At 44.9% G+C, this 27,175-nt stretch overlaps 1 protein-coding gene and 1 pseudogene across 6 annotated transcripts; one reads left to right on the forward strand and one right to left on the reverse strand.

The window, feature by feature from the left end:
* Window positions 1–8,910: 8,910 nt before the first annotated feature.
* LOC125512612 (senescence-associated family protein) lies at window positions 8,911–26,411 on the reverse strand. 6 transcript variants are annotated; one of them, XR_007285454.2, is made up of 14 exons: window positions 26,203–26,411; window positions 25,139–25,564; window positions 24,549–24,719; window positions 24,354–24,427; window positions 24,193–24,281; window positions 24,016–24,087; window positions 23,723–23,791; window positions 13,784–13,830; window positions 13,536–13,617; window positions 13,388–13,456; window positions 13,204–13,307; window positions 10,600–10,672; window positions 10,212–10,287; window positions 8,911–9,279 (listed from the first exon to the last, which is right to left on the reverse strand). XR_007285454.2 is itself a non-coding variant. In XM_048677711.2 (13 exons), exons 2-13 carry the CDS (start codon window positions 25,453–25,455, stop codon window positions 9,127–9,129), a joined length of 1,311 nt encoding a protein of 436 aa, XP_048533668.1. In that variant the 5' UTR covers window positions 25,456–25,564; window positions 26,203–26,411; the 3' UTR covers window positions 8,911–9,126. The 6 variants fall into 6 exon arrangements, 4 of the variants coding, with proteins under 4 accessions (XP_048533668.1, XP_087383787.1, XP_048533667.1 ...); XR_007285453.2 differs by having other exon boundaries at window positions 13,536–13,647; XM_048677711.2 differs by lacking the exon at window positions 10,600–10,672 and having other exon boundaries at window positions 24,193–24,269.
* LOC147964856 (uncharacterized) lies at window positions 14,654–17,975 on the forward strand (annotated as a pseudogene).
* Window positions 26,412–27,175: the final 764 nt, after the last annotated feature.

Here is a 27,175-nt window from a genome sequence, read left to right on the forward strand (position 1 = left end):
AGTAAAGGTGGTCTTTTCTTGATCCTCTTTTGACACAGGTATCTGAGAGAAACCAGAATAACCGTCTAGAAAGAAAAAATGTGTATGTTTGGATAATCTTTCTAGCATTTGATGAATAAAAGGTAAAGGGTAATGATCCTTTTTAGTGACTTTATTTAATTTGTGGAAATCAATTACCATTCTATAACCTGTAACAATTCTTTGTGGTATCAATTCATCTTTATCATTAGGAACAACAGTAATACCTCCCTTCTTAGGGACACAATGGACATGACTTACCCACTGACTATCAGCAACGGGATAGATTATACCTACCTCAAGAAGCTTTAGTATTTCCTTTCTTACCACTTCTTTCATCTTAGGATTTAACCGTCGTTGGTGATCAACAACCGGTTTAGTGTCTTTCTCTAATTTTATTTTGTGTTGGCATAGAGTGGGACTAATGCCCTTAAGATCATCAAGAGTATATCCAATAGCAGCACGGTGCTTCTTCAGAGTTTTCAATAATTTTTCTTATTCCTGCTCTAAAAGGTTAGCACTAATAATAACAGGATATATCTTCTTTTCATCAAGATAAGCATATTTAAGAGTATCAGGCAATGGTTTAAGCTCAAACACGGGATCACCCTTGGGTGGAGGAGGATCCCCTAGGATTTCGACAGGCAAGTTATGTTTCAAAATAGGTCCCTGTTTAAAGAATACTTCATCTATTTCCCTTCTTTCATTCATAAACATATCATTTTCATGGTCTAACAAATATTGTTCTAAAGGATCATTAGGAGGCACGACAATAGAAGCAAGACCAACAATTTCATCTTTACTAGGAAATTCTTTATCATGGGGTTGTCTACGAAATTTAGCAAAATTAAAATTATGAGACATACCCCCTAAACCAACAGAAACAATATCCTTTTTGCAGTCTATCTTAGCATTAACAGTATTCAAGAACGGTCTACCAAATATAATGGGACAAAAGTCATCTTGTGGGGAACCAAGAGCAAGAAAATTAGCAGGATATTTAACTCTCCCACACAAGACTTCAACATCTCTAACAATCCCAATCGGTGAAATAGTATCTCTATTGGCAAGCTTAATTGTAACATCAATACCTTCTATCTCGGCAGGTGCAATATCATGCATAATTTCTTCATATAAAGAATGAGGCATTGCACTCGCACTAGCACCCATATAACATAAGCCATGATAGCAATTATCTCCTATTTTAACAGAAATACAAGGCATGCCTACAACAGGTCTATGTTTATTTTTAGTATCGGGTCTAGCAATTCTAGCAGCTTCATCACAAAAGTAAATAACATGCCCATCAATATTATTAGACAAGAGATCTTTAATCATAGCAATACTAGGTTCAAATCTAATTTTCTCAGAGGGTGTGGGTGTTCTAGTATTACTCTTGTGAACCACAGTTGAAGCTTTAGCATGATCCTTTATTCTAGCAGGGAAAGGTGGTTTCTCAATATAAGCGGTAGGAACAATAGGATCAACATTATAAGTGATAGTCTTTTCTTCAACTTTAATAGGTTCAACTACTTTTACTTCAATGGGAGGATGATATTTAATCCACTTCTCCTTAGGGAGATCAACATGAGTAGCAAATGATTCATAGAAAGAAGCTACTATCTTAGAGTCAAGTCCATATTTAGTGCTAAATTCACGAAAAGCATAAGTATCCATAAAAGATTTAACACAATCAAACCTAGGTGTTATACCTGACTCCTTACCTTCCTCGAGTTCCCAATCTTCAGAGTTGCGTTTAATTCTTTCCAATAAATCCCATCTGAATTCAATAGTCTTCATCATAAAAGATCCAGTACAAGAAGTATGGAGCGATTATTGAGAGAAAGCCGAGCATAAAATTTTTGAATGATAATTTCTCTTGAGAGCTCATGATTGGGGCATGAATATAACATTGACTTAAGCCTCCCCCAAGCTTGAGCGACGCTTTCTCCTTCGTGAGGCCAAAAATTATATATATAATTACGATCACGATGAACCAGATGCATAGGATAAAACTTATGATGAAATTCCAATTTCAATCGGTTGTAGTTCCATGATCTAGTATCATCACATAGCATAAACCATGTCAATGCCTTTCCCTTCAAAGATAAAGGGAAGACCTTCTTCTTGATAACATCCTCGGGCATACCTGCAAGCTTAAATAATCTACAAACTTCATCCACATAGATTAGGTGCAAATCGGGATGCAATGTTCCATCTCTTGTAAAAGGATCAGGTAGCAGTTTCTCTATCATACCCGAAGGAATTTCAAAATAAACATTTTCAGTAGGTTTAGTAGGTTGAGGAGCAACTCTTTGCTCTACTGGTCGGGGTGAATATACCCCGAACAAGCCCCTCGAAGGAGTACTTTCCATAGTAACAAGTGACAGTAAATTTCAGCACACTATATAAATTTTTCCTTACCAAATTCCACCTACCAAAGGCGCTTCACTCCTCGGCAACGGCGCCAGAAAAGAGTCTTGATGACCCACAAGTATAGGGGATCTATCGTAGTCCTTTTGATAAGTAAGAGTGCCAAACCCAACGAGGAGCAGAAGGAAATGTAAGCAGTTTTCAGTAAGGTATTCTCTGCAAGCACTGAAATTATCGGTGACAGATAGTTTTGTGATAAGGTCATTTGTAACGGCTAACAAGTAATAAAAGTAAATAAGGTGAAGCAAGATGGTCCAATCCTTTTTGCAGCAAAGGACAAGCCTGGACAAACTCTTATATAAAGGAAAGCGCTCCCGAGGACACATGGGAATTATCGTCAAGCTAGTTTTCATCACACTCATATGATTCGCGTTCGGTACTTTGGTAATTTGATATGTGGGTGGACCGGTGCTTGGGTACTGCCCTTACTTGGACAAGCATCCCACTTATGATTAACCCCTCTTGCAAGCATCCGCAACTACAAAAGAAGTATTAAGGTAAACCTAACCATAACATGAAACATATGGATCCAAATCAGCCCCTTACGAAGCAACGCATAAACTAGGGTTTAAGCTTCTGTCACTCTAGCAACCTATCATCTACTTATTACTTCCCAATGCCTTCCCCTAGGCCCAAGTAATGGTGAAGTGTCATGTACTCGACGTTCACATGACACCACTAGAGGAAAGACAACATACATCTCATCAAAATATCAAACGAGTACCAAATTCACATGACTACTTATAGCAAGACTTCTCCCATGTCCTTGGGAACAAACGTAACTACTCACAAATCATATTCATGTTCATAATTAGAGGGGTATTAATATGCATAAAGGATCTGAACATATGATCTTCCACCAAGTAAACCAACTAGCATCAACTACAAGGAGTAATCAACACTACTAGCAACCCACAGGTACCAATCTGAGGTTTTGGAAGAAAGGTTGGATACAAGAGATGAACTAGGGTTTGAGAGGAGATGGTGCTGGTGAAGATGTTGATGGAGATTGACCCCCTCCCGTTGAGAGGATCTATGGTGATGACGATGGTGATGATTTCTCCCTCCCGGATGGATGTTTCCCCGGCAGAACAGCTCCGCCGGAGCCCTAGATTGGTTCCACCAAGGTTCCGCCTCGTGGCAGCGGTGTTTCATCCCGCAAGCTTGCTTATGATTTTTTTCAGGGCAAAAGACTTCATATAGCCAAAGATGGGCACCGGAGGCCTGCCAGGGGCCCACGAGAGAGGGAGGCGTGCCCAGGAGGGTAGGGCGCGCCCCCACCCTCGTGGATGGTGGGTGGCCCCCCTCTGGTGCTTCCTTCGCCCAATATTTTTTATATATTCTAAAAATGACTCACGTGGAGTTTCAGGACTTTTGGAGTTGTGCAGAATAGGTCTCTAATATTAGCTCCTTTTCTAGCCTAGAATTCTAGCTGTCGGCATTCTCCCTCTTCATGTAAACCTTGTAAAATAAGAAAGAATAGGCATAAGTATTGTGACATAATGTGTAATAACAGCCCATAATGCAATAAATATTGATATAAAAGCATGATGCAAAATGGACGTATCACTCCCATGTGCGCATGCGGCGAGCGCGTGCCCCTCGTCCTCCTGGCGCTAGGAGGACGACGACTGGCGTCGGTTGTGTGCTGCAAAATGGACATATCACTCCCATGCGCGCGTGCGGCGAGCGCCTGCTGGGCTGCCAGGCAGGTAAGTCAAGGTAAAGATTTTTCCCATTTCTGTTTCCTTTTACTTTTTTTGTATGTTCTCATTTAAAATAAATACTAAACCATTTCAGTAAATCCTGGAAATAATTATGGGTGCCTTCCGAATTATTCCAGTGACCCTTACTAATTTCCAACATTTTTCGAGCATCTAAAATATATATAGCATTTAAATAGCTCCAATTCAAATATTTTTGAATTAATTCAAAAATCCAAAGTGTCATGGAAAAATGTGCATCACCTCTGGTTACTGTTTACAACATTTTTCCAAAAATGATGAACATTTTTTAAGGCCATTTGGGTTCACTGGAAATATTTTAGTTGAACCTATTTTAATTCCTTTTTATGCTAGGGTTTGAACATCCCTATTTAAAATTTCCATGAAAGTTAAACATGATGCAAGCAATATGCAAACACTAGGCAACACTAGAAGCTAGGGATGTGACATAAAGTCATTCTACAGGCGCCCATTTCTCATTATGCATTTCATTATCTTCATTACATTTGTGTATGCATCATGAATCGTCTTCATGAATTGAAGAAGATCTCCACAAAGCAAAACTTGCCATGTGCATTTGCATTCATAGGCAAAATATTTATATGCACATCTTCAGGGGGAGCCTCTTTCAACTTATGAAGCCAATGCCCACGTTCTTTAACTTTCACATAATTTTATCCCCGTGAACACTTCAACCAGTTTGTCATCAATCACCAAAAGGGGGAGATTGTAAGTGCATCTAGTGCCAATCCTAGTTGGTTTTGGAGTATTGAAGACAAACATGCTTGATGAACTAATGTGTTTGTGAGAATTGCAGGATAACACAGGTAGTGGTCCCTCATTGATTCGGTTTACCTACCAGAGATGACCCCTAAAAATGTATGAAGACATTGAATACAATGGTGGTTCGTGAAGACATTCACGTTGAAGATAATGACGTGTGAAGACATTCACTTGAAGACTATGGAGTACGAAGACATAGTTTCTTTCATAGATTCCTTTTCTTCTTTATTGAATCATAGGAACCACCGAACTGTTAAGTGGGGTCAAAGTGAACAAAGTCAGAAGACTGACGTGATGCTCAACCAAAATCCTATGTCTTTGAGTGAAGAAAATGAGAGAAAATCCTATCCAGAGTTGGATGAGTCAGCTTTGCTTGTAGCCCAAGCCAAGCTGACGCGTGTGTTTGAAATCCAATCGTTGGACACGTGTCGGTTCCTTAGTGACCCAGGGTCATTTCGGACATATCATGTTGGGTTGCCTCCTGGCTATAAATAGCCCACCCCTACACCATAAATTGGTGGCTACTCAGAGTTAGTGCACGGCTTTTGTCGTTTGAGAGCAACCCACCTCGGAAGCCTTTGAGAGAGAGAGAGAGATCCTTGCGAGGACAAAGCCCAAAACATCCAGAGCCAAAGAGTGTTAGGCATCACTGAAGTCTTTCTGTCTGCGTGACCTGAAGACTTGTTACACTTGAGGATTGTGTATCCTCCAGCCGGTTAGGCGTCATGTTCCGATCATGGAGATGGTCGAGTCTTGTGGGGAAAAGTGCGCAAATCCATGCAGAGTGTAAAACCTAATCATGATTAGCCATGTCCTAGGTTATGGACAATTTGACCGTCTAGAAGTGGAATTATTGAGTGATCTCATCACCATATTTTTAATTAATGAATTGGGTTATTAATAACTTGCGTTTTGGTTTGAATTGGAGGAACCATCTCAATAACGACATAAACTTTGTAGTAATAATTTAAATAATTTTCATGTAGGAAAAAATTAGCTCTACGCAAAAATAAACTTAGAGCCTCCACCAGCCATATTGCATATACAGGTAGAAATTTCATTATTCTATAGTGTGACTTTGCCAGCATATTCCATGAGCCGACCTACATGGCTACAAAGTCACATGTTGCAGAGTTTTCCAACGAGGATTAAGGTGCGATAGGTTGTTGTCCGCACTCCGCATTTGCCATGGAGTTTGATGGACTCATCTACCTTCGATGCTTCTGCGGTTATTTTATTTAGATGGCCTTCAACCATATTTATGTAATAAATACTCTTTTGAGGATCTCGATGTAATAAAGTGTGTGACTGAACTCTATTATTTTTCATTAAGTATTGTGTATGTGCTAGCATACCGATCTAGGGATGACACTTAAGCACAGAGACTCCGATCCATTTGGGTTGGGTCGCTACAGTATTCCAGACCGATGTGTCTGCTTAATGTGAGCTTTCAAATCTTTACAAAAGTTGGTACTAATCATTTCACACAGATTGCACATACTGTGGTGCACCCGACACAGACGACTTTTATGACGAGACGACTTATCCTGGAGGGTGTGGTTGTTCTACATGAAACCTTACATGAAATTCATACCAAACTAGATGGAGTTGTCTTCAAACTGGACTTCAAGAAGGCATATGATAAAGTTAAATGGCCATTTTTGTAACAAGTTTTGCGTATGAAGGGTTTTGATGCGGCTTGGAGGAAGCAGGTCGAATCCTTTCTACAAAAAGGCAGCATAGGGATCAAGGTAAATGATGACATATGCCATTATTTCCAGACACAAAAGGGACTATGACGGTGGGATCAGATGTCTCCTACCTGTTTAATATTGTTGAATGATATGTTGGCGGTTCTCATTGGTCGAGCCAAAGAGGATGGTCAGGTGGGTGGGCCCATCCCTCATCTTGTAGATGGTGGGGTGTCCATACTAAAATACGCATATGATACAGTTATTTTCATTGAACATGATTTGGCAAAGGCTACAAATTTGAAACTGGTTTTGTGTCTTTTCGAACAACTGTCAGGTTTGTAGATCAATTTTAACAAGAGCGAACTGTTATGCATTGGGCACACCAAGGAAGAATAGGAAAATTATAGACATTTGTTTTCATGTGATTTTGGGGTCTCTTCCGTTTAGTTATATGAGAATCCCAATTCATCACCGAAAACTAACCAACAAAGAATGAAAGTGCATAGAGAATCGATTTGAGAAGAAACTAAGCCGCTGAAAGGGCAAGGTTATGTCTTATGGAGGTAGGCTAGTTCAGATAAATTTCATGCTTACAAGTATGTGGATGTTCCTATTGTCCTTCTTTGAAGTACCTATGGGGGTACGAAAAAGGTTGGACTTTTATTAATCATGATTTTTCTGGCAAAGCGATGAGACTAAATCCAAGTACAGTTTGGCCAAGTGGGATATAATTTGTAGGCTGAAGGACCAAGGGGGTTTAGGGATTGAAAACCTTGAGGCAAAGAACATATGCCTGCTCAGTAAATGGCTATACAACCTATCAGTAGAGGAGGGTGTGTGGATACAATTATTGCGTAAAAAGTATTTGCAATCCAAGACCCTCGCACAAGTAATGGTGCAGCCGAATGATTCACCTTTTTGTAAGGAGTTGATGCGAACAAAGGTTGCATTTTCCAATAGAACCAAATTTTTTGTAGTGAACACTAATACTACTAGGTTTTGGGAAGATACATGGCTAGGTGCGAGGCTACTGGCCATACAATATCCAACCCTTATATTGTACAATGTAGGGACACTTTCGTAAGTACAGTATCAGGATCAATTCCCTCAAAAATTCAGTTCAGGAGATCCCTAGTGGGGAAACAATGGGATAGATGGCTACATCTTGTGCCTAGGTTGATAGATGTTAACTTTTTTGATGAGCCCGATACACTACACTATAAACTTTTGGTGTCAGAGGTATTCTCCATGAAATCTATGTATATAGGTTTTATAAACACTGGTCCAATCCCAAAGTCGCTTCACATTTGGAAAATTAAAGTGAATTTAAAAATAAAGGTCTTTACGTGGTTTATTCACAAGGAATTGATCTTGACTAAGGACAACTTGATGAAGCATAGTTGGGAGGGTAGTAAACATTGTTGTTTCTGTGATCAAGATGAATCCACCCAATCTTTTTCTGAAATGCCCACTAGCCAACTTACTGTGGCGTACAATACATGTGGCCGTTAATGTCCGTCCTCCTAATAGCATTGACACTTTATTGGGGACTTGGCTAAATGGGGTAGAGCCCAAAACATCGGCGCATATTCGAGTCGAAATGTATGCATTACTTTGGACTATATCAAATTGTCAAGATGACACTACTTTTAATAAACAAAACATCACAAAAATTTTGCAGGTCATCTACCGGGCAACTGGCTAGATTCATACGTGGTCGTTACTCAGCCGTGCATGCAGAAGACAAGGAGCATATGGCTTATGAGCGTAACCATTGAGACGATACCACGGGATACCTATAGCCGGTTTGAATGCAGTCCAACAACAAGATAGCTGCATAGTCATCTTGTCCTATTGCCGATTGTGGCTTTTATTTTATTTTAGCTCAATTTGCGAACTTGTATCGAACTACATTGCCATTTTGATGCAGAGGCCGGAGTAATCTTACTTTTCAAGAAAAATATTGTTTCCTTCGCAAAAGCTTTTTCTTTATAAGTTTTTTTGGTTTTGTAAATATAGTTTGTACCATTTATTTAGAAATCAATAAAAAATGCAGCAGAGTCCTATTTTTTCTCTCAAAAGAAATTGCAAACATAAATAAAAAGGATGACTTTGCAAGACCTCTAGCCAAATTCATTCTCATAATATAAGAGCGTTTTATATTATGGGACGTAGGGAGTATATAATAATTGGGTCGGAGGAAATGCGCTCTTATATTATGGGACGTAGGGAGTATATAATAATTGGGTCGGAGGAAATGAGTTCGCATTACACCACTTCACATTTGTTTAGCACTTACCAGGTACCTTGACATGCCTTCTCGTGAGGTAGTTAACAAGCAGCACATTTTATGCTGCGACGTAACACAGAGAAATGCAGTCGACTCAGTTACACATTTTTCGGTTCCTATTACAGTCTGTACGTGTTGAGTCATTCATCTGATTTACACCTCACGTGGTGATATCATCTGCTACTCAACTCTCGCTGTCAGTCTCTTCGGAAATCAAGTTTTGGTTCATGACAAACCTCAGACTGTCACCCTCTTCAAGCTCCCACTGCTTTCTGAGTTCGCCAATGGCTCTTGCTGCAGAGCTAGCTACAGCGGGATTGGAATCTTGAGCCAATCTCTGCAGTTAAAAGAAGGGTCGACCAATACTTAAGGAATCTGATAACACCGAACGTCAGGTACGAGCACATGGCAAATCAAACGATTTCGGTGGCAAGTTTAGTGACACGAGGATAGCAACTTTAGTTGGCATGCCAACTTCGTGCTTCAGTTTATTTTTTAACAGAAAATTGTGTGTCAACTAACTTGCCATCCTTGCATCACTAGAATTGCCATCGAAAACATTTGATTTGCCATGTGCTCGTACCTGACGTCAGGTACTTATCATTTTCGATATTTAAAGGAAAACACAAAAACAACTTGACTTTCCAAAGTAAAACCAATAACTACAGCTCATGTAATGATAAGTGAGAATTATATAGACAGGGCTTCCCTTTGAAAGGGATGGGGCTTTGATGGTGGAAAAGCGTACAAATAGGTACAAATAGATCCAATGACTTGAAGCTTTCATGGTGGAGAAGCGTAAGAATAGATGACATCTTAAAAGAGAACTAGATAATTGCCTATGGGTTGCGACGGGGGCATAAATATTCTACTCCCTTGGATCCATATTACTGTACTAAACCAGCGACAAGTAATATGGGTCGGAAGGAGTATTAGATTAGCCTCTGATTCACATGCCCACATTAATTTGAGTAGCTGTTGTTTTGGTCTAGTCATATAGACTTGTAAAGTTGTAACTCTAGTGTTTCTATCAAATGCCTCGAGATGCATGTTTTGTGTTTTCTTCAGGAAAAAAAGAGTAAATTTACTCAAAATTGCATGTCGTGCCAAATGTCCGGAACATCACCTATTTACAATCTGACAGAGTAACAGAGCACAGATTGATTAGGGATCTCAGTGGTTCAAGCCACGTATAAGAAATTCAGACATGAAGAACCCAACAGTTATATGGTTCTCCTTTTTTATAACAGATGAGGGATTTATGCTAACCTGTAATGCGCCCATCCCAGCATTCCCTAGGGTCCACATGGATGGAGCTGCAGCCAATGCATTAGCCAAAGCTTTCCTACAAGGAGCAAACGAAAATAATTGCTATTTCAACATATAACACCAAAATAGTAGAGAACACAACACAGCTCAGTGGTCGGGCCACTGAGCTACAAAGGTTCGCAAATCATATTGTTAATCTTTGTTCTTCTTTATCCAATTGTGAGAGGAATTGGGATGAATTTGAATTTGTGAGTCAACTAGTAAACTCTGTCCTTTCCTGCAGTAATTCCAGCAATCTACTTATTCATTTTAATTGCTATTTGTAGATCCATACAAAGAAAAGGCTCACTCCAAGCTACCATACGGCTCAAGTTCAAACCCGTCTCACCATGACCAGGAAGGCCTCATAGCCCTCCCGTGCTCCAAACCCTCCTCGCGGCAACAGACTACAAGACCGAATCCTAGAACGTGAACGAGGACACTGTGAAACTCAAGAGCAACGTGTGAATAAAAACCGTGAATGCCAAATGCGTCACGAAGAATAAAGGCGCCATCAACAAGAAGAGTGTCACCTACAGGATGAAGAACGCAATGCGCACCACCGAGAAGAAGCTCGTCAAGCCAATCAAGAAAATCAAGTGCATCAAGCTCTTCGTGCTCAAAAACACGAATATGAAGAGCACATCCATCAAGCAAGAGAAGCAGACAAGAGGGCGAAGCTTTGCCTTGAGCAACGACACAAGATGCGACGCATGGGCAATGCACCTTGCATTGATGGCCAACTGCACAATGAAGAGCATGAAGAAAAACCACCGTCTCCATAACAAGAACAACGTTAACCTCGCAACCATCATGAAGCAGAGGAAAGTCTTGGCAAGCTCAAGTTCACAATGACTAAGTTATCCGGCAGCATTGACCCGAGGAATACATATCATGGGCCCTCAAGGTGGACAAGATCTTCGAGTCCACGACTTCGACAAGCCGAAGGCGATTGCCATGGCCTCCCTCGAGTTCGACGAGAATGCACTCATATGGTGGGACAAGTACAAGAACTTCGACAAGAGAAAAGAGAAACCCCCATTGCCACTTGGGATGCGAAGAAGCAAGTCATGAGAGCAAGATTTGTGCCCACACACTATAGACGCGACCTCTTCAAGAAGCTCCAAGTTCTCAAGCAAGGGACCAAGACCATTGAAGAGTACCACAAGGAGATGGAAATAGCAATGATCCACACTAATGTCAAGGAGTTTGATGAGCAAACAATGGCACCCTAATCACCTCATCAAGAAAATTGCGGGCTTTCAACCCTACAACAACTTGCCTGAGTTGGTACACCAAGCAACAAAGGAGGAATGTCAAGTCCAAGATGACATCAACTCTCAGGCAAAACCAAGCATGGCGCCTTATACTCGAGCTACACCCTCTATTGGTGCTCCTTCAAGCTGCAAAGCACCGACGACTTCTTCAAGTCGCCCTCCTACAAGTTCTTCCAAGCCTGGAACTACACCAAGTGCAAGTGCTCCAAGGGACTCTACTGACAAAACAAGCCAAATTGAGTGCTTCACATGCAAAGGCCGTGGGCAGAAGTGCTATGTGTGCCCACCAAGCGCATTGTGGTGATCAATGAAGATGAAGAAAACGAATCTATGAGTGAAGGACAATTGGAAGCTTTGCAACGTGTTGCTCAACATCAACAAGTAAACAAAGCCAAAGATGTTCATGTCTTTTGTGAGAATGATTCGAGCCCAGCTCTCCTTGTCTCCAAGATCTTAATTCTTGAACAACAAGATGATAATGATATACGATGTCACGTCTTCCATACCAAGGCCGGCACCAATGGAAGAACAACCAAAGTGATCATTGATGATGGTAGTTGCCACAGCTTGGCAAGTGAAGAACTTTGCTCCAAGTTGTATTTCGAGTACAAGTGCCGTCCTCAACCAGACAAGCTCTAGTGGCATAGTGACACCGGCACTATCAAGGTAGAGCACACTGTTAAATTATCCAAATTCTACCGTATTGGACTAGACGTAGTACAGACAGTGTGGGCCTTTGCGGTTGTACCGACGCATATGAGTACAACTTGCTTACTTGTCCTCCAAGGACTCTCATGTATTGCCCTCATCTATACCCCATGTAGTCACACCTAACGACGGTCTGTCGTCTCGTGCTTGTAATACTCCTCCAACATAGTGATTGCGCCTTCGTGCGTCCATGGTTTTCTCCGCAAGGGTTTCCACGTAAAAATCCATGTGCTCTTGTGTCTCGTTTATTCCCGCTTTATCTAACAAGTGGTATACAAAGCAAGGTTCAGATACGAGAATGAGACGAGAGAATTAGGGTTGCTCGTCGTGTGCACCGCCGCCCGCTGCAAGTCGCCGAGACCGACTGGAAGATTCGCTTTGCACCGCTGCAGAAATCCAGCCTAGTCTCGTTTACCGGATCAAAGGCGGATTGTTTTTTGGTGCGCCGCTGTCAAGTCGTGTGCGAGCCGCAGTTGCTGCTGTCCCACGCGTGAATCAAGTCACCATCCACCACGGTTTCAAGTTACGAGGTGATCAAGCTCCGTTTGTCCGCTCGTTCCATGGAGATTTAGTACTACCTGATCAACTAGTACTAGTACTTCTTGTGATTCCTCCCGTTTTCCCTCACGTTCTTCCTAAATCCGCCTCCAATTCATGAAGATCGGGCCACCCTAACGACTTGCGCTGTAACCGTAAAAGCAGCTCCAGAACTAGTTTCGGCGGGCTTTCTCGTATAGAGTAAGTAAGGCACCCATGTGTGGGAGTCTAGTGATGTGACCAAAATGAAATTGTATATTTTGATGCACGGACAAATTTGTGTTTCAATGAGATTCTGCAAGAGCTTATTAGTCTAAAAGTTATAACTAATTATGAGAAGATGAACGTAAACTACAAATAGCACCTGGTTACAGATTAGATTAAAGAAAGGAAAATGCAGTAAAATAAAGTCACAAAATGCTGCTATGCACCTGGTATTAACATCTGGAGAACTTGAACATTCAACTATCAAGGAAACACTCTTTTTCCCATCCATAGCATCCAGGTCAATAAGAGCCGCTACTAATAATTCAAGCTTCATAAACAGAAAAAAGATTATTGGAACATGAATATAGCAAAGTTCATGTTTTACATATGAGTTTAAACATGGTTCACCTCCTCAGGATTGGTGTAGTCGATACCATCAGCCTCAGATAAGGCAGATGCCATATTAAGATATGCATCCTGTGAACAAAAAAATTAAGGACATGTTAGCAAAGCAACGACCATGCTGCTACAAGTAACAAGTTACTGAACATACAACCTCTATGGCAGCGATTTGATCAGTAGAAACTTCACGAGGGAACAACTTAAGAATCTTCCCATTTTTCTCCAGTGTGATGAACCTTGTCAAATTTGCATGGGAAATGAACCATCCATTGGAAGTTTGCGAGTAAACATACAGTTTAAATAAGACAAATCCATAGTGAATATGCAATAGGGATAAGTTACTCCTTAAACATTATTTTGCTTTACGGAACTTTGCATCTACAATTCATAAGAAAAACTTACTGATATTGTAGTTTGGTTGCCATCATGTCATGAATATCCCGAACAAACTGTATTAAATATTATAATATTACATTCAAGTATAAGGATCAATAAACAGGATGCCATTAATGTATAGCTGCATGATAATTGGCAAGTACGGATAATTGACTAAATTAGTTTGTATAATCCAGATCTAAATAAGTGATTGTTTTGCCCAATAAATGCCTTGTTCTTTTATCATAAGATATTAGTAAGCTGTGATCATGTATATAATAGGAATAAACGGACTAGGGTCACTAGGCATCACATATACTATTATCCAAGTGGCCAAGTATAAACAGCGAATCTCTTGGCTAGCTACTTGTCGATGTGCTCTGAGTGGCAGATCAAGATGGTAGCACACCAGACAAGTGATGTACCCAGGTTGTATTGCTCGAGTGCTCGTCACCGATCGAGAAGATCGTTGGAGAGAGATGTTTCTCGGATTACAAATTCATGGTCACGGGCTAGTGTGTCTTGGATATCTTCCTAGAAGGCCCTAGCTTTCCTTATATACCTGGTCAAGCTAGGGTTACATGGCTCGGTTTAGACTAAAGGTGGGCCCGTGCCGCCAGGCCGGGCCGGACCATGTCATGCGTGTGTGGATCTCCCATTGCCTTGCATCTCAAGTTGGTGCGGCATCCAGCTGGCTCTTGGGCCCGAGTGGTTGACATAACCCACTCGAAGATGATGTGCTAGTCCCTTGCCTGGCCGGCAGTGTTCGAGTGTCATATCCTTGTCAATAGTCCCCAAGTTCAGCATGATCTTCCTGCTGGAAGGTCACCCCGGACTTGTTGAAAATTCCTGCAAGAGAGAGAGAGAGAGAGACCCAACGTTACTCTGTCACATCTAGGCCTGCGGTTGGAATCCCGAATCCCGAATGCCGCCTGGGAGACCCAAATAGGTCGCCTCCAGGGCTAGGTGTGAAATTCCTGCAAGACAGAGAGAGAGAGCGACCCAACATTACTCTGTCAACTATCCAAGAAACGCTTGTGAGCAGCGAGCCGCGCCGCTGGCCGCGGCGGGCCTTTATGGCGTCGACTCCCCCACCATCTTCAAGCGCGGCCAAGCCACCGCCGCGCCCTACCCAGCGCCTTATATCCATCATCGTCGCCCCATCCCCCAGCTGTCCAGTTTTCCGATTCGGGGATGGACGGTGGATGGACCGAGGTCAGCCACTAGAAGAGCAAGCGCCCTGCCTCTGATCTGCCGGGCTCCGCGGCGCGCCCCGGGGTGCAGCGGCCGGACCACCGCAGAGGCTTCAATGCGGATGCCGCTCGCGAGGCCTTCTTAAGCCGTTTCCGTTTCCACGGCCGCTGCTTCTGCTGCCTCAGCAAGAAGCACCGCCGCGCTGACTGCCGTGATCCCATCCACTGCATCCTCTACGAGCAGCCTGGGCACATCGAAAAGCAGTGCCCCCAAAACCCACGCTCCAGAGGTGCTAGTAGCAGGCCCGGTCCAGCTGCTCCGCCGGCGCCAATCCACTCGCGCATCTGCTTCCCGCCACCCGCTGCGTCCACCATGCCCACCGTCACCCCCGCCATGCAGCGCCACATCGACCCCTCGCGCCGCCCCAGAGAGAGCCACTCGCTGACCATGTCCTCCCCGGCGACGGAGCAGGCCATCTTCTTCCTGCGCAACCATGCCGTCACCATGTGCGCGGCCGACGGCGTAAACGCCACGTCCCCCATGGCGGTGGGCCACGCGCTGGAGGCGCAGCTCGCCGTCCCGGTGAGCCAGCTCCGCGTCACGGTTCACCACCCGGAGCACTACCTCGTCATCTTCAGCCAACCAACGCACCACGTCAACACCGTCCGTCGAGGGTCCATCAGGGTCGACGACGCCATCTTCAACATCGCGCCGTGGCATGAGCACGACCACGCCTCCTTCGACACGCTCCAACTTCACGTCCGGGTCATCATCGAAAAGGTGCCTATGCAGTACTGGTCCTTGGAGGGGATCGAGGAGATCCTCGGGAAGAAGGTGCGCGTCGACCGCCTCAACAGCAGGACGCAGGAGCGCGGCCACACGAAGACGTTCACCTGCTGGGTCTGGACCAACGACGTCACCCACATCCCCACCAAGCACATGCTCGGGGTCCTGCCGCGCGGCGTGTCGAGGAGATGCAGTGTCGAGGAGATGCAGGGCTACTCGCCGCCCGACCGGCGCGTCGCTCCACCGCCGGGCACCACGGACTACACCATGCTCATCCACGTCGACAGGGTCGAAGATTGGACGCCTCCATCGCCGCGCTCCTCCCACTCCGCCCAAAGCGGGCTGCCGTCGTCCGACTCCGACACGGACGACCGGCCCCGATTCGCTGTGATCCCTGCCTCTTGGACCACGGAGGTCGAGGACGGCCAGCGAGGAGATCGCCTCCCGCGCCTTGGGCGTGCACCGGTGGCCGACCTAGGCTGTCGTGGCCTGCCACGCGGCGGGCGCGACCACGACGACGCGGGTGGAGCTGGAGGGGGGCGCCAATCCTGGAAGGACGCCCTGCTGCGCCGGGGACGCACGCTGACCCTGCCGGTGCCGGCGCCCGCCCCGCGTCACCGCAGTCGCTCCCCTCCTACCAGGCGCCACCACAAGAACGCGCACGGCCGCCGTACGGGCGGTAGAAGGCCGTCAACGGGCGACGATCAGCAACGCCAACGCCGGCCGTCCGCTCCCCGTTCGCCACGGGCGACGTCGGGGTCGGGGGCGGCAGAAGACGCCAGCAACAGCATCAAAGGGAAGGACCCGGTCGACGACTTCTTCAGGGAGGCAAGGCAGACCATCCTCGCGTCGGTGATCGTCAACAACTCGGCGATGGACGTCCAAGCCGCTGCTGACGCCGCGGTTGCAGCTCCCCTGGACTTCGACAGTGGCACGCAGATGGTGGACGCCGAGACAGAGGCACAGCTGGACGCGTTTGGTCCCACACTCGCCGCCACCCCCAGGCCTCCGGTCAGTTCAACAGATGCGCCCCCATGGCTGCCTGCACGATAGAGATGCAGCTCGACGCGGTCACCACCCGCGTCTGCCAGCTCGAGATCGCCAACGACAATGAAGAAAGCGCCCTCCCCCAGCCACTCGCCGCCTGTTCCTCGACGCCCCTGCGCCGATCATCGCCAACGCCCCTCCACGCCGCCCTTCTGCACCATCCAAGTCACGAGTGGCTACGGCTCGTACCAGGCAGAGCGCTCGTTAGGCCGCCTGCACCTCCAAGATGCTGGTCTCGTAGCGTGCCTCCCTCTGCATCGCCAAGGAGCTCGAGCTGCTCGGGCCAAAGGAGAAGATGACCAAGGAGGTCGCGGACGCTCTCATCCGTCGCTTCGACGAGCCGCTCACCGACAACGACATCGCCGTCATCGCCAAGCTGACGCGTCTCGACAAGGACTCCCTCCTCGTCGCTGCAGGCCTTGCAGGGCCTGAGGGAGCAGCCGCCGCGGCCACTGTTTAGTCATGTTAGTACACCTATGTTATAGTCTCCGGTGGCGGCCGGCGTGTTGCCGGGTAGAGTTAGGTTTCCTTTCCTCTGTTTCACTAGAGTGGACTGCTTCTCGCCGGCGTGAGTTGGGCGCTATTGGTGGACGCCGGCGTGCCCCTGCTAGTTGGGTTGTGATTGTACTGGGCCTGAGGCCATTTAGAATCTTTCAGTCACCGGAGCAACCATTGTTTCCAAATGAGTGAAAGCTTCTACCCGATCATGTCGTGGAATGTCCGCGACCTTAACCAGCCGGCGAAACGCGCGGCGATCTGCGAGGTAGTTACAGCGAACAAAGTAGCAATCATGTGCTTGCAGGAAACTAAGATAGATATCTGGTCACCGAGCATCGTCAAGGAAATCGGTGGCGCTGCTCTGGCTGAATGTGTCTTCCTCCCTGCGATCGGCTCCCGCGGTGGAGCTACTATCTTCTGGAACAGGGACCTAGTCAGCATTGCATCGCATGCTGTAGGCAAATTCATGATCACTGCAAAAGTGACACTCCTCCGGCAATCCAAAAGCTTCTGGCTCACGACTGTGTACGGCCCAGCAGACGACGCTAGAAAAACTGCTTTCCTTGCCGAGTTAGCTAGAACGGCCCACCCACCATCTGATCCATGGCCCATCAACGGAGATTTTAACCTCATTTATGAGGCAAGGGACAAGAACAACCATCATCTGAACCACCGGATCATGGGCATGTTTAGGCGTGCCATCGACAACGCCGGCCTGAAAGAAATTAAGTGCAAGAATCACCGCTTCGCGAGAACCCGACGCTCATCAACATCGACAAATTCTTCCGCAACTGCAGCCGGGAAGACCTGTTCCCCTCAAGCATGCTGATGGTCGCATCCACGGCGTGCTCTGACCACTGCCCTCTGCTCCTTGCTGATGCAGCTGCTCCCCGCCGTCGCGCCCAATTCAAATTTGAAAGCTTCTGGCCGCAGTTCCCGCGCTTCCACGAGACGGTCATAGGTGATCCGCCTGAGCAGATGGCTCATCTCGAGAAACTTAAGTCTAAACAACCAAGTGCGAGACACAATTCAGTGGAAGCACACGGCCTCGGGATCCTTCTCCACCAGCTCGGCATACAACTGCCAATTCCAAGGGATGATCAAGACTAACTTCAGAAAGATGCCCTGGCAAGTTTGGGCACCGGCCCAGCTAAAATTTATGGTCTGGCTACTCCTCAAGAACATATTACGGTGCAATGACCGGCTCCAGAGAAGAGGATGGCCAAATGAGTATTTCTGCCAGCTTTGTTTCAGAAATCTGGAAACCTCGCAACACCTGTTCTGGCAATGCCCCTTTTCATCTACAATCTGGGCAAGAACGGCTCAAGGAAACGCATGCAATTCCATGCATCCCACAATTTGGCAGCACAAGAACAAAGTTGTGGAGATCATAGCCGAGATGCTAAACGGAGCAAGACCCGAGCACAAGAAGGGAGTCAGGACAATGATCATCTTGGTACTGGGAGACATTTGGCAGCAGCGCAACGAGTGCACCTTCAGACATAAGATAGCAAACCTGACTGAAGCCATGGCGAGCATCAGAAGAACTTTCGAATTATGGCGCCAAGCAGGAGCAGTCCACCTAGAGCACCCATTTTGGGACCCTCCCTGAGGGATTAGCTTGCTAGTCTAGCCCCCGGCTAATTTTGTTTTTCATTTCTTCTCTTTTCCTCCTTGATCACTCGATCGAACACCACCTATTGTTTTTTCCCGCCTGCTTCCTGCTATGAAATCAATATATGCCAGCCATCAGCTGGTCCGTTCAGAAAAAAACATTACTCTGTCACATCTAGGCATGCGGTTGGAATCCCGAATCCCGAATGCCGCCTGGGAGACCCAAATAGGTCGCTTCTAGGGCTAGGTGTGAAATTCCTGCGAGAGAGAGAATGACCCAACGTTACTCTGTCACATCTACGCATGCGGTTGGAATCCAGGGCTAGGTGTGAATGCCCACAACTTGCAAGGCTCGGATTTTGCACGGAGGCATGGTTCACTACACGCCTCCTTAACCGTATTGCGGCAATTGGGCGCTGGGGCTAAAATCTTCGTGCCATATCAGCGGTTCTAGGTCAAATGGTCATGTGGAGGGAAAGATTCCCATTGTCCCCACCTCTCTGATTGACTGGTTGGCGATCAAAACTGCATGCATTGGTTGGGTTTGCACCGGTGCCCAATGCCAACCATTCATGTCGTCGTTGGAGCGTGACCTATGTTCTATGAGGAAGTCGTCGAGAGTGGTGCTCAACGCACATAACACTTAGTGTTTCCGCTTTCGAAGTTCCATGACTCCCAGTAGTCCAAGCCTTACCAAGTCCCTCCGACTCTGATTCCCGTCCTCTGGCCAAGTCGGGCTCTAGGAAGGTGGGAGAGTCACTCTCCTCTTGAGTTTATTCAAGTGGGAGTGAATGATTTACATGCCCATGCAGGGGCTTATATAGCCTATGGGTCCTTGACAAATAACCGATGCTACGCTTGAAAAGAGGTGGGAGGGTAGAACGAGGTGATCTTTGGTCCATGAGTCCATGGGCTCCTAGTTGGGCTAGGAGGGGAGTTGTAGCCCATGGAAGTTAGATTTTGTCAACCATATGAAGGCTTTCTTGCTTGGGCTTTGGGCTTCTTTGGTCTTTTGCCTTCATCTTTGACTTGTTCTTATATGTGCTCTCCTTCTTTTGACTTGTTGACCATAAAGACTTTCTTTGACTTTTGTTGACCAGAGTAGCTTGTCTGGAGCCATGGTAGCTTGCTTGGACTTTTGTTGACCTCCCTGACTTGTGTTGACTGCTTTTGTTTTTTGTTGACCGGCCACGTGGATTGCTATGTAAGACTTAGGTGGGACCCCGGTATAACTTTAGTTATTCCCTCAACAGTAAGATAGTGTTAGAATGCCATATTAATTGATTTAGTAAAAGCTGCAAGCTTGCGTAAGCAAAGGCTGAGAAATTATACAACGTGTTTGCAAAACTGAAGATAATTGATTTAGTGTTATTTCATTCTAAATTTTTATCCTGAATGCAGGCTCAGTATATAATGAGTCCGCGGTTGGGGACGTACCCCAGCTTAGCACAGACAAGAATGAGATATGGTCTGCTCCGTTTACTGAGAAAGAGGTGTTTGAGGCAGTCACACAAATGAAACACAATAAGGCTCCTGGTCCAGATGGTTTTCCAGCAGAGTTTTATAAGAGATGCTGGCATATCATCAAGGATGACCTCATGCCTATGTTCCATGAATTATTTAACGGCAACCTACAACTTTTTCACCTAAACTTTGGAACAATAACGTTGTTGCCAAAGAAGGAGGAGGCTGTGCGCATTGAGCAGTTCAGGCCGATTTGCCTACTCAGTGTGAGTTTCAAAATTTTCACTAAGGTAGCCATGAACAGGCTGACGCAGATTGCCAATTCGGTGGTGCACCCAACACAGTCTGCGTTCATGCCGGGGAGACACATCCTAGAAGGGGTGGTTGTCTTACACGAAACTCTACACGAAATCCATTCAAAGAAACTTGATGGGGTTATCTTCAAAGTGGATTTCGAGAAAGCGTACGATAAGGTCAAATGGCCCTTCCTCCAGTAGGCCTTACGCATGAAGGGGTTTGACGATGCCTGGAGGAAATAGGTCGACACCTTCATTCAAGAAGGTAGTGTTGAAATTAAAGTGAATGATGACATAGGTCATTATTTTCAGACGCACAAGGGCTTACGACAGGGAGACCCGATGTCTCCTATTCTGTTCAACATAGTAGCAGATATGTTGGCAGTCCTTATCGGTCGGGCTAAGGAGAATGGACAAGTAGGAGGACTAGTTCCGCATCTTGTGGATGTGGGAGTATCCATACTACAGTACGCTGATGATACTATTATATTCATGGAACATGATCTCGCAAAGGCTAGAAACATGAAGTAGTACTTTGCCTATTTGAACAATTATCGGGACTGATAATTAATTTTAACAAGAGTGAATTGTTCTGTTTTGGGAGGGCCAAAGAAGAACAAGAAGCGTATAGATAACTATTCGGATGTGAAATGGGTTCCCTACCATTCTCGTACCTAGGGATACCAATTCACCATCGGAAATTATCGAATAAGGAGTGAAAGTGCCTTGAAGATCGATTTGAGAAAAAACTAAGCTGCTGGAAGGGCAAGCTTATGTCATATGGGGGCCGGCTAGTGTTGATAAATTCAGTTCTAACTAGTATGCCGATGTTACTCTTATCTTTCTTTGAAGTGCCAGTTGGGGTACGGAAAAGATTAGATTTTTATCGATCCCGTTTTTTCTGGCAATGTGATGAAGTAAAAACGAAATACAGATTGTCCAGATGGGATATAATTTGCAGACCCAAAGACCAAGGTGGATTAGGGGTTGACAACTTAGAGGTTAAAAATAGATGCCTACTTAGCAAAAAGCTATTTAGGTTGTTTGTTGAGACCGAGGGTACATGGGTACAAATTTTGCGTAATAAGTACCTACAATCTAAGACATTGGCCCAGGTTACTTTAAGACCTAATGACTCGTCTTTCTGGAAGGGGTTAATGAAGACGAAAGAAACCTTTTTTCAGAGGGTGAAGTTTAATGTTGGTAATGGCAACGGTACTAGATTCTGGGAAGACACATGGTTAGGGGGGATGCCTTTAGCCCTACAGTATCCCACACTATATAATATTGTACAACGTAAGGAGGCCTACGCAGCTACAGTATTACAGTCGGTTCCACTAAACATTCAGTTCAGGAGGACTTATTGGGGGAATGCTGGCTCTCTTGACTTCATCTGATGCGTAGGTTGATGGATGTTCAACTCTCTCACCAGCCAGATACCATCCACTGGAAATTATCCACGAATGGTAGGTTAACGGTGAAATATATGTACTTAGACTTAATTAACTCTGGGCCAATAACAAGATCACTTCACATATGGAAGGTTAAAGTTCCGTTAAGAATCAAAATCTTCATGTGGTTTGTACACAAGAAAGTGATTTTAACCAAGGAGAACTTGATCAAGCGAAGATGGGTGGGTAGTTCACGATGTTGTTTTTGTGATCAGAATGAAACCATAAAACACCTCTTTCTCGATTGTCCTCTGGCCAAACTACTTTGGCGCACGATACATATAGCCTTCAACGTTAGCCCTCCAATTAGTATCGACACGTTATTTGGGACGTGGCTAACCGGAGTGGAATCAAATACTGCAGGACATATTGGGATAGGGATATGCGCACTACTTTGGGCTACTGTGCTGCGTTCGCACCTGTGCGCCAGATCGGGTTACCTCGTCCAGCTCCAGATCGATGTGCGTGCTGCTGCGTTCAGGCTGCTGTGCTATAGCTGCTGCTTTGCTGCTGAGTTCGCTCCTGCATACTAGCTGCTGTCTTTCCGTTCCCATCTTGATTTCAACAACAAAAAAAAAGAGTCCAATGTCTTCTGCATACACGATGGATTTTGCATCTTTGTGTCGTGTATGCTTCCTAGATTTTACCTTCCTTGTTTTCTGCTGTGTCCACCAGATCCGTTGATATTTTGTGTTTCTCATGTCATGCGAGTCCACCAAACTTTTGTCCGTCAGCCTTTTTCTGGTCATTGTCCTCTCTATAGGATTTCTGTGGCCTCTCTTTGCATTGTTGATCTAAGCTCATTCTCTTGCCGCCGAGTTTCTTTCGCCGTCGGTTTTCATGGGCCATGATTCTTTAAGCAATGCTTCTTCTCTTGATGGCCATCTTCTTTTGACAACCCATCTTCTCTTGATACTTCTATTGTATCTTCTATTGGTGCGTTGTCTTCCTCTGATGTGCCATCTCTTCGTTATCCCCTTTGGCGACTCGACAGGTTTTGAAGACTCTTCATGCTACAACGACACTCTCAAGACGCGGATTTGGATTATCATTTTTTTTAGTATTACACTTCTTCAAATGCAATGCTATTGCATACGCTTTGCATTTGAGGGGGGGTGTTAAGGAGTATTAGTATTGGTCTAGGAGTCCTTATTAGTCTATGTTTAGTTTCCTTGCACCTCAAGTCTTGTGTAATATATATATGCCCCTTGGGCCTTCAATAAAGATAAGTTGCTTTCCTAATATGTTGACGTATAATGTGCTGCCTAGTCTTTCCCATCAGATCGGTCTTTTGGTTGCATTGGCTAGAGCATGCACTTCTACATGGTATCGGAGCCAAGAGGTCTTGAGTTCAAGACCCGGGCTGGCGCAATTATATTGGAGTATGTTGTAACTATGTTAGATATCTCATTCAATGTTGCATTAGCTAATTGTGATTTTTCAGTATATATTGTCATTAGTACATCTAATAATGATTAATGAGGAAAATTAGCAAGTATAAGGAGGCATCAGTGGGCACTGATGGATTTACCCTACTATGATATTAAACGTCACTGTGTGATGAAACCCACAGGATTTAAAGACATTAGAGCTATATGGACACTTAATTAAGCTACCTTTAAAGCCATGAAAGCATCCTCCATGGCACGTCGTCGAACAACCATGTCAGCTCGTCGCAGATCTGCCTGGGTTTGCAAATAGCTGTTGTATTAGATCAGCATGAAACCATGGATTAAACAGTAACATACTAATAGCATATTAGCATGGTTATTAAGCAATTTAAACGGGTACTACAATGACATAGATATGGGTGCAGCTTTATCGACAGTATGAATGAGAAATGTATGTTACTTAAGTCTATTAACTACTTCCTACAAAATGAGTGAAGAAAGAATTTGTACAGACCTACCTCCAAAGCACCATCACTCCAATGTTGATCTGCTGCTTTCTTCAAGTCTGAATGAGCTCGCTCCTTCAATATCTGATTATGTACAGAGGTCAAATTAACATATTAGAAGTATAACGGAACCAATATAATACATAGATGGCATATGAAACATTCCATACGAACAGATCTAATACATACTCTAGCAAAATTGGTTAGGTGGGCTGCCCGTTCCTTCACACTGTTATCAATCTTTCGGGTGTCCTTCCTTGCACGAGCTTTCAGGCAATCTTACATTTAGATGAGGAATTAAATCTTATGGAAGGAAAAACTTATAGCTTGTTATGTGAAAGAGCATGTACCATCAAGCTTGAGAAACCCCAACCCTAATACAGCAACATCCTTAGATGCACGTTTGTTCAACCTTGTGATGCCACTAAGAGTAAAAGGATTTCAGATATCAAAATTCAGAATAGCAATACAAATAAATACATTGTTTCTACCAAGGAAAACAATTACATGAGGGAATATCAATGATGCACAGGGAACAAGAGTACCGTGAAAGCAAAAGAATATCACTCTGAGCTCTTTCATTCACAAACTTTGCATCATTGTAGACAAATTGGCACGCTTTAGACAGCCCTTGAGTAGAATATAGTGTTTTTTCCTGAGCTGCAACTTGACTATCTGAAAAATGTGACATTCCTCTTGTTTGCTCATCAAAATCCCTGCAACAGAAGATTAAGAATATGGAACTAAAAATGACGAACTATATCTGCTTAATGACCATGTGCAGTTTACCTTATATGATTTTAGAATTCTGGTACAGAACTTCAGTTTATGTTGGAAGAAACTAGACATTTCTGAAAATCATGAAAACTACTATATAAAACTAGAGGAAGTCTTCTTTGACACTGAAATTGTTTCTTAGTCTTCAGCTGACTGAGTGTAATATTACAAGTCAAAAAAATAGGACGAAGGATTATGATAGCAGGCGTTAGCTTTACAATAATATGTATTGCATGAGTTCAGTGTAACGAAACAAAATACAGACAAAGTACTCAATATTATCTTTATTTTTCATGCTAACAAAGGTACATGGATTCTGACAGATTATTCGTTTGTGTGCGGATGTGTGTGTGTGTACCTGTAAGGATTGTTGCCATCTTCAGGAATATTGCACTCTGTAGTTTCACTGCCACTACGAGAACCATAAGAATGGCACCGAACATTCAGACCTTGTTGGAGTAGGTAACCATTGGACTTCGCATTCGTTTTCCAATGCCTATCGTTTGGAAAGGACCTGATGATATGATATCCGTTCATCCACTTCCTTACCTCTACCTCTTGTGGTAAACAATTCGATGCTACGCAGCGTAGTGCTTTCAGCTTACACGGCATTCTGTGTTTATCATTATAGCACACCCCACTAGATGCTATGGTACCAGATATTTGGCTAGCCATATGTGTTGAATCTGTACGTGTACTACAGATTATGAACCTTTGGCCTGACAAAATCCCTATGCCTTCATTTAGCAGATTTTCAGCCAATTTGAAACTGATATTTCAGTACCTGATGTCAAAGACGGGCATTAGTTTCACGTCAAAACAAATGAATACACATAGACCAAGAGTCTACTTTGCAGTGCACAAACTTATGTCTACATAATACAGGTACAGATGATCATTTCTAGACAAAATGTAAAAAAAAAAACAGTTAATAAATGCATCAAAGGTGGCACATGGGGGATAATATAGGTGGTCGTTTTGAACTGGGGTTAGTTCAAAACTGTGACACTTTTTATGGAAAGGAGGTAGTATATACTTGGTAGTTTCTTATTCTAATAACTGACGTGCATAGTATTGTCGGGATTACAGCTACACACGGAATGAAGTTGTACGCTTTGTGACACCATGAGAAAATATTTCTAGTTTAACATTTTTCTTTTGAGCCGCTAGTTTAACATTGTTGGGAGTGAACACATAGTGTGTGATTCACAAAGCAGACCCCAAAAACAACACTGGCCTCTCACAAATACAGTCTCACTCGAGAAACTGGCACACAAATCACACACGCTACCTGCAACACAGCACGCTCGGCAGTACGAACGACTATCATGGCATGCAGATGCAGGATCCATTGCTGTCTATGCCTAGCAAAGGAAACCACACAAAGGAAGTAGCGATGAGAAGGACAGCGCCTGCACTTACTGTTTCATGCGAAGGAGTTTGGAGACCGGGGAAGGACGACAGGGAGGAGCAAGAGGGGAGGGAGATCAAGCGCGATAGTACAGGGAGCAAGGTAGGGGACGCTAAGGACGAACGAGTGTGGGAGGAGAATCCGGAGGCGCGGGGAGGCCACACATGTTAGGTGGCGAAGTGGTATGGCAGCCACCAGTTGTACCTGCGGCGGGAGGGAAGCCAACGGGCTGGGACCGCGTTACTATGATCCGATATTCTGTGGCCACGATTTCATTGCCCGGGACAACAGCTTGACGGTTAGGGCATCTCCCAACGCCGACCCCTAACAGCATCTTCACTGTTCGGCGCCTCCACGGAGTGAAATAGTGCCTCTTGGATGTGAGCCGGCGTTATTTTCATCGTGGGGGTGGTTGGATTCCCATCCGACGCCTCAAGTTGGCCCCCAGACACCCTTTTTAAAAATATAGTTCGGCTAAAATTTGAAGAATTTGGATGAAATTAGGACGAAATTCATTCATATTTGTACATAATTTAAAAGACATAATTTTAAAAAACATGATTTAAACCCTAAAACTACGCGCTCGCCACTCCGAGCCTTCTACATGCTGAGAAGCTTCTAGAAGTTGGTGTAGTCGCCGCCGTCGCCGCCCCGCACGCTGTTGTCCGTCCTTGTTGCAGCCTTGCCCTGGGCCTCCTCGTCGCTGTCGACCTGTCGTCGAGGATGACGACGCCACCCTCCTCGCGGCCACGGTGCCGAACGTCGATCTTCTCGCGGACGTGGTCGTCCCACGCCCACTTCAGGCAGGTTTCCTCCTTGGCGGCCATGGCGAGGTGCTCCTACTTGACGACAGGTGGCGTCGCGGGCTCCTTCTTCGGCCTGACCAGGCAAAGGTGGCCGCAGGGAGGGGAAGGCCAGCGGCGGCGGCCCTCTTTTATGAAAAAGTTGCTGCTGCGTCGGCGCACCTGCATCTCTTGGGGCTCG

This window comes from Triticum urartu, chromosome 6A (genome assembly GCF_056163025.1).
Source record: "Triticum urartu cultivar PI428250 chromosome 6A, HENAU_Tu73, whole genome shotgun sequence".
NCBI lineage: Eukaryota > Viridiplantae > Streptophyta > Magnoliopsida > Poales > Poaceae > Triticum > Triticum urartu.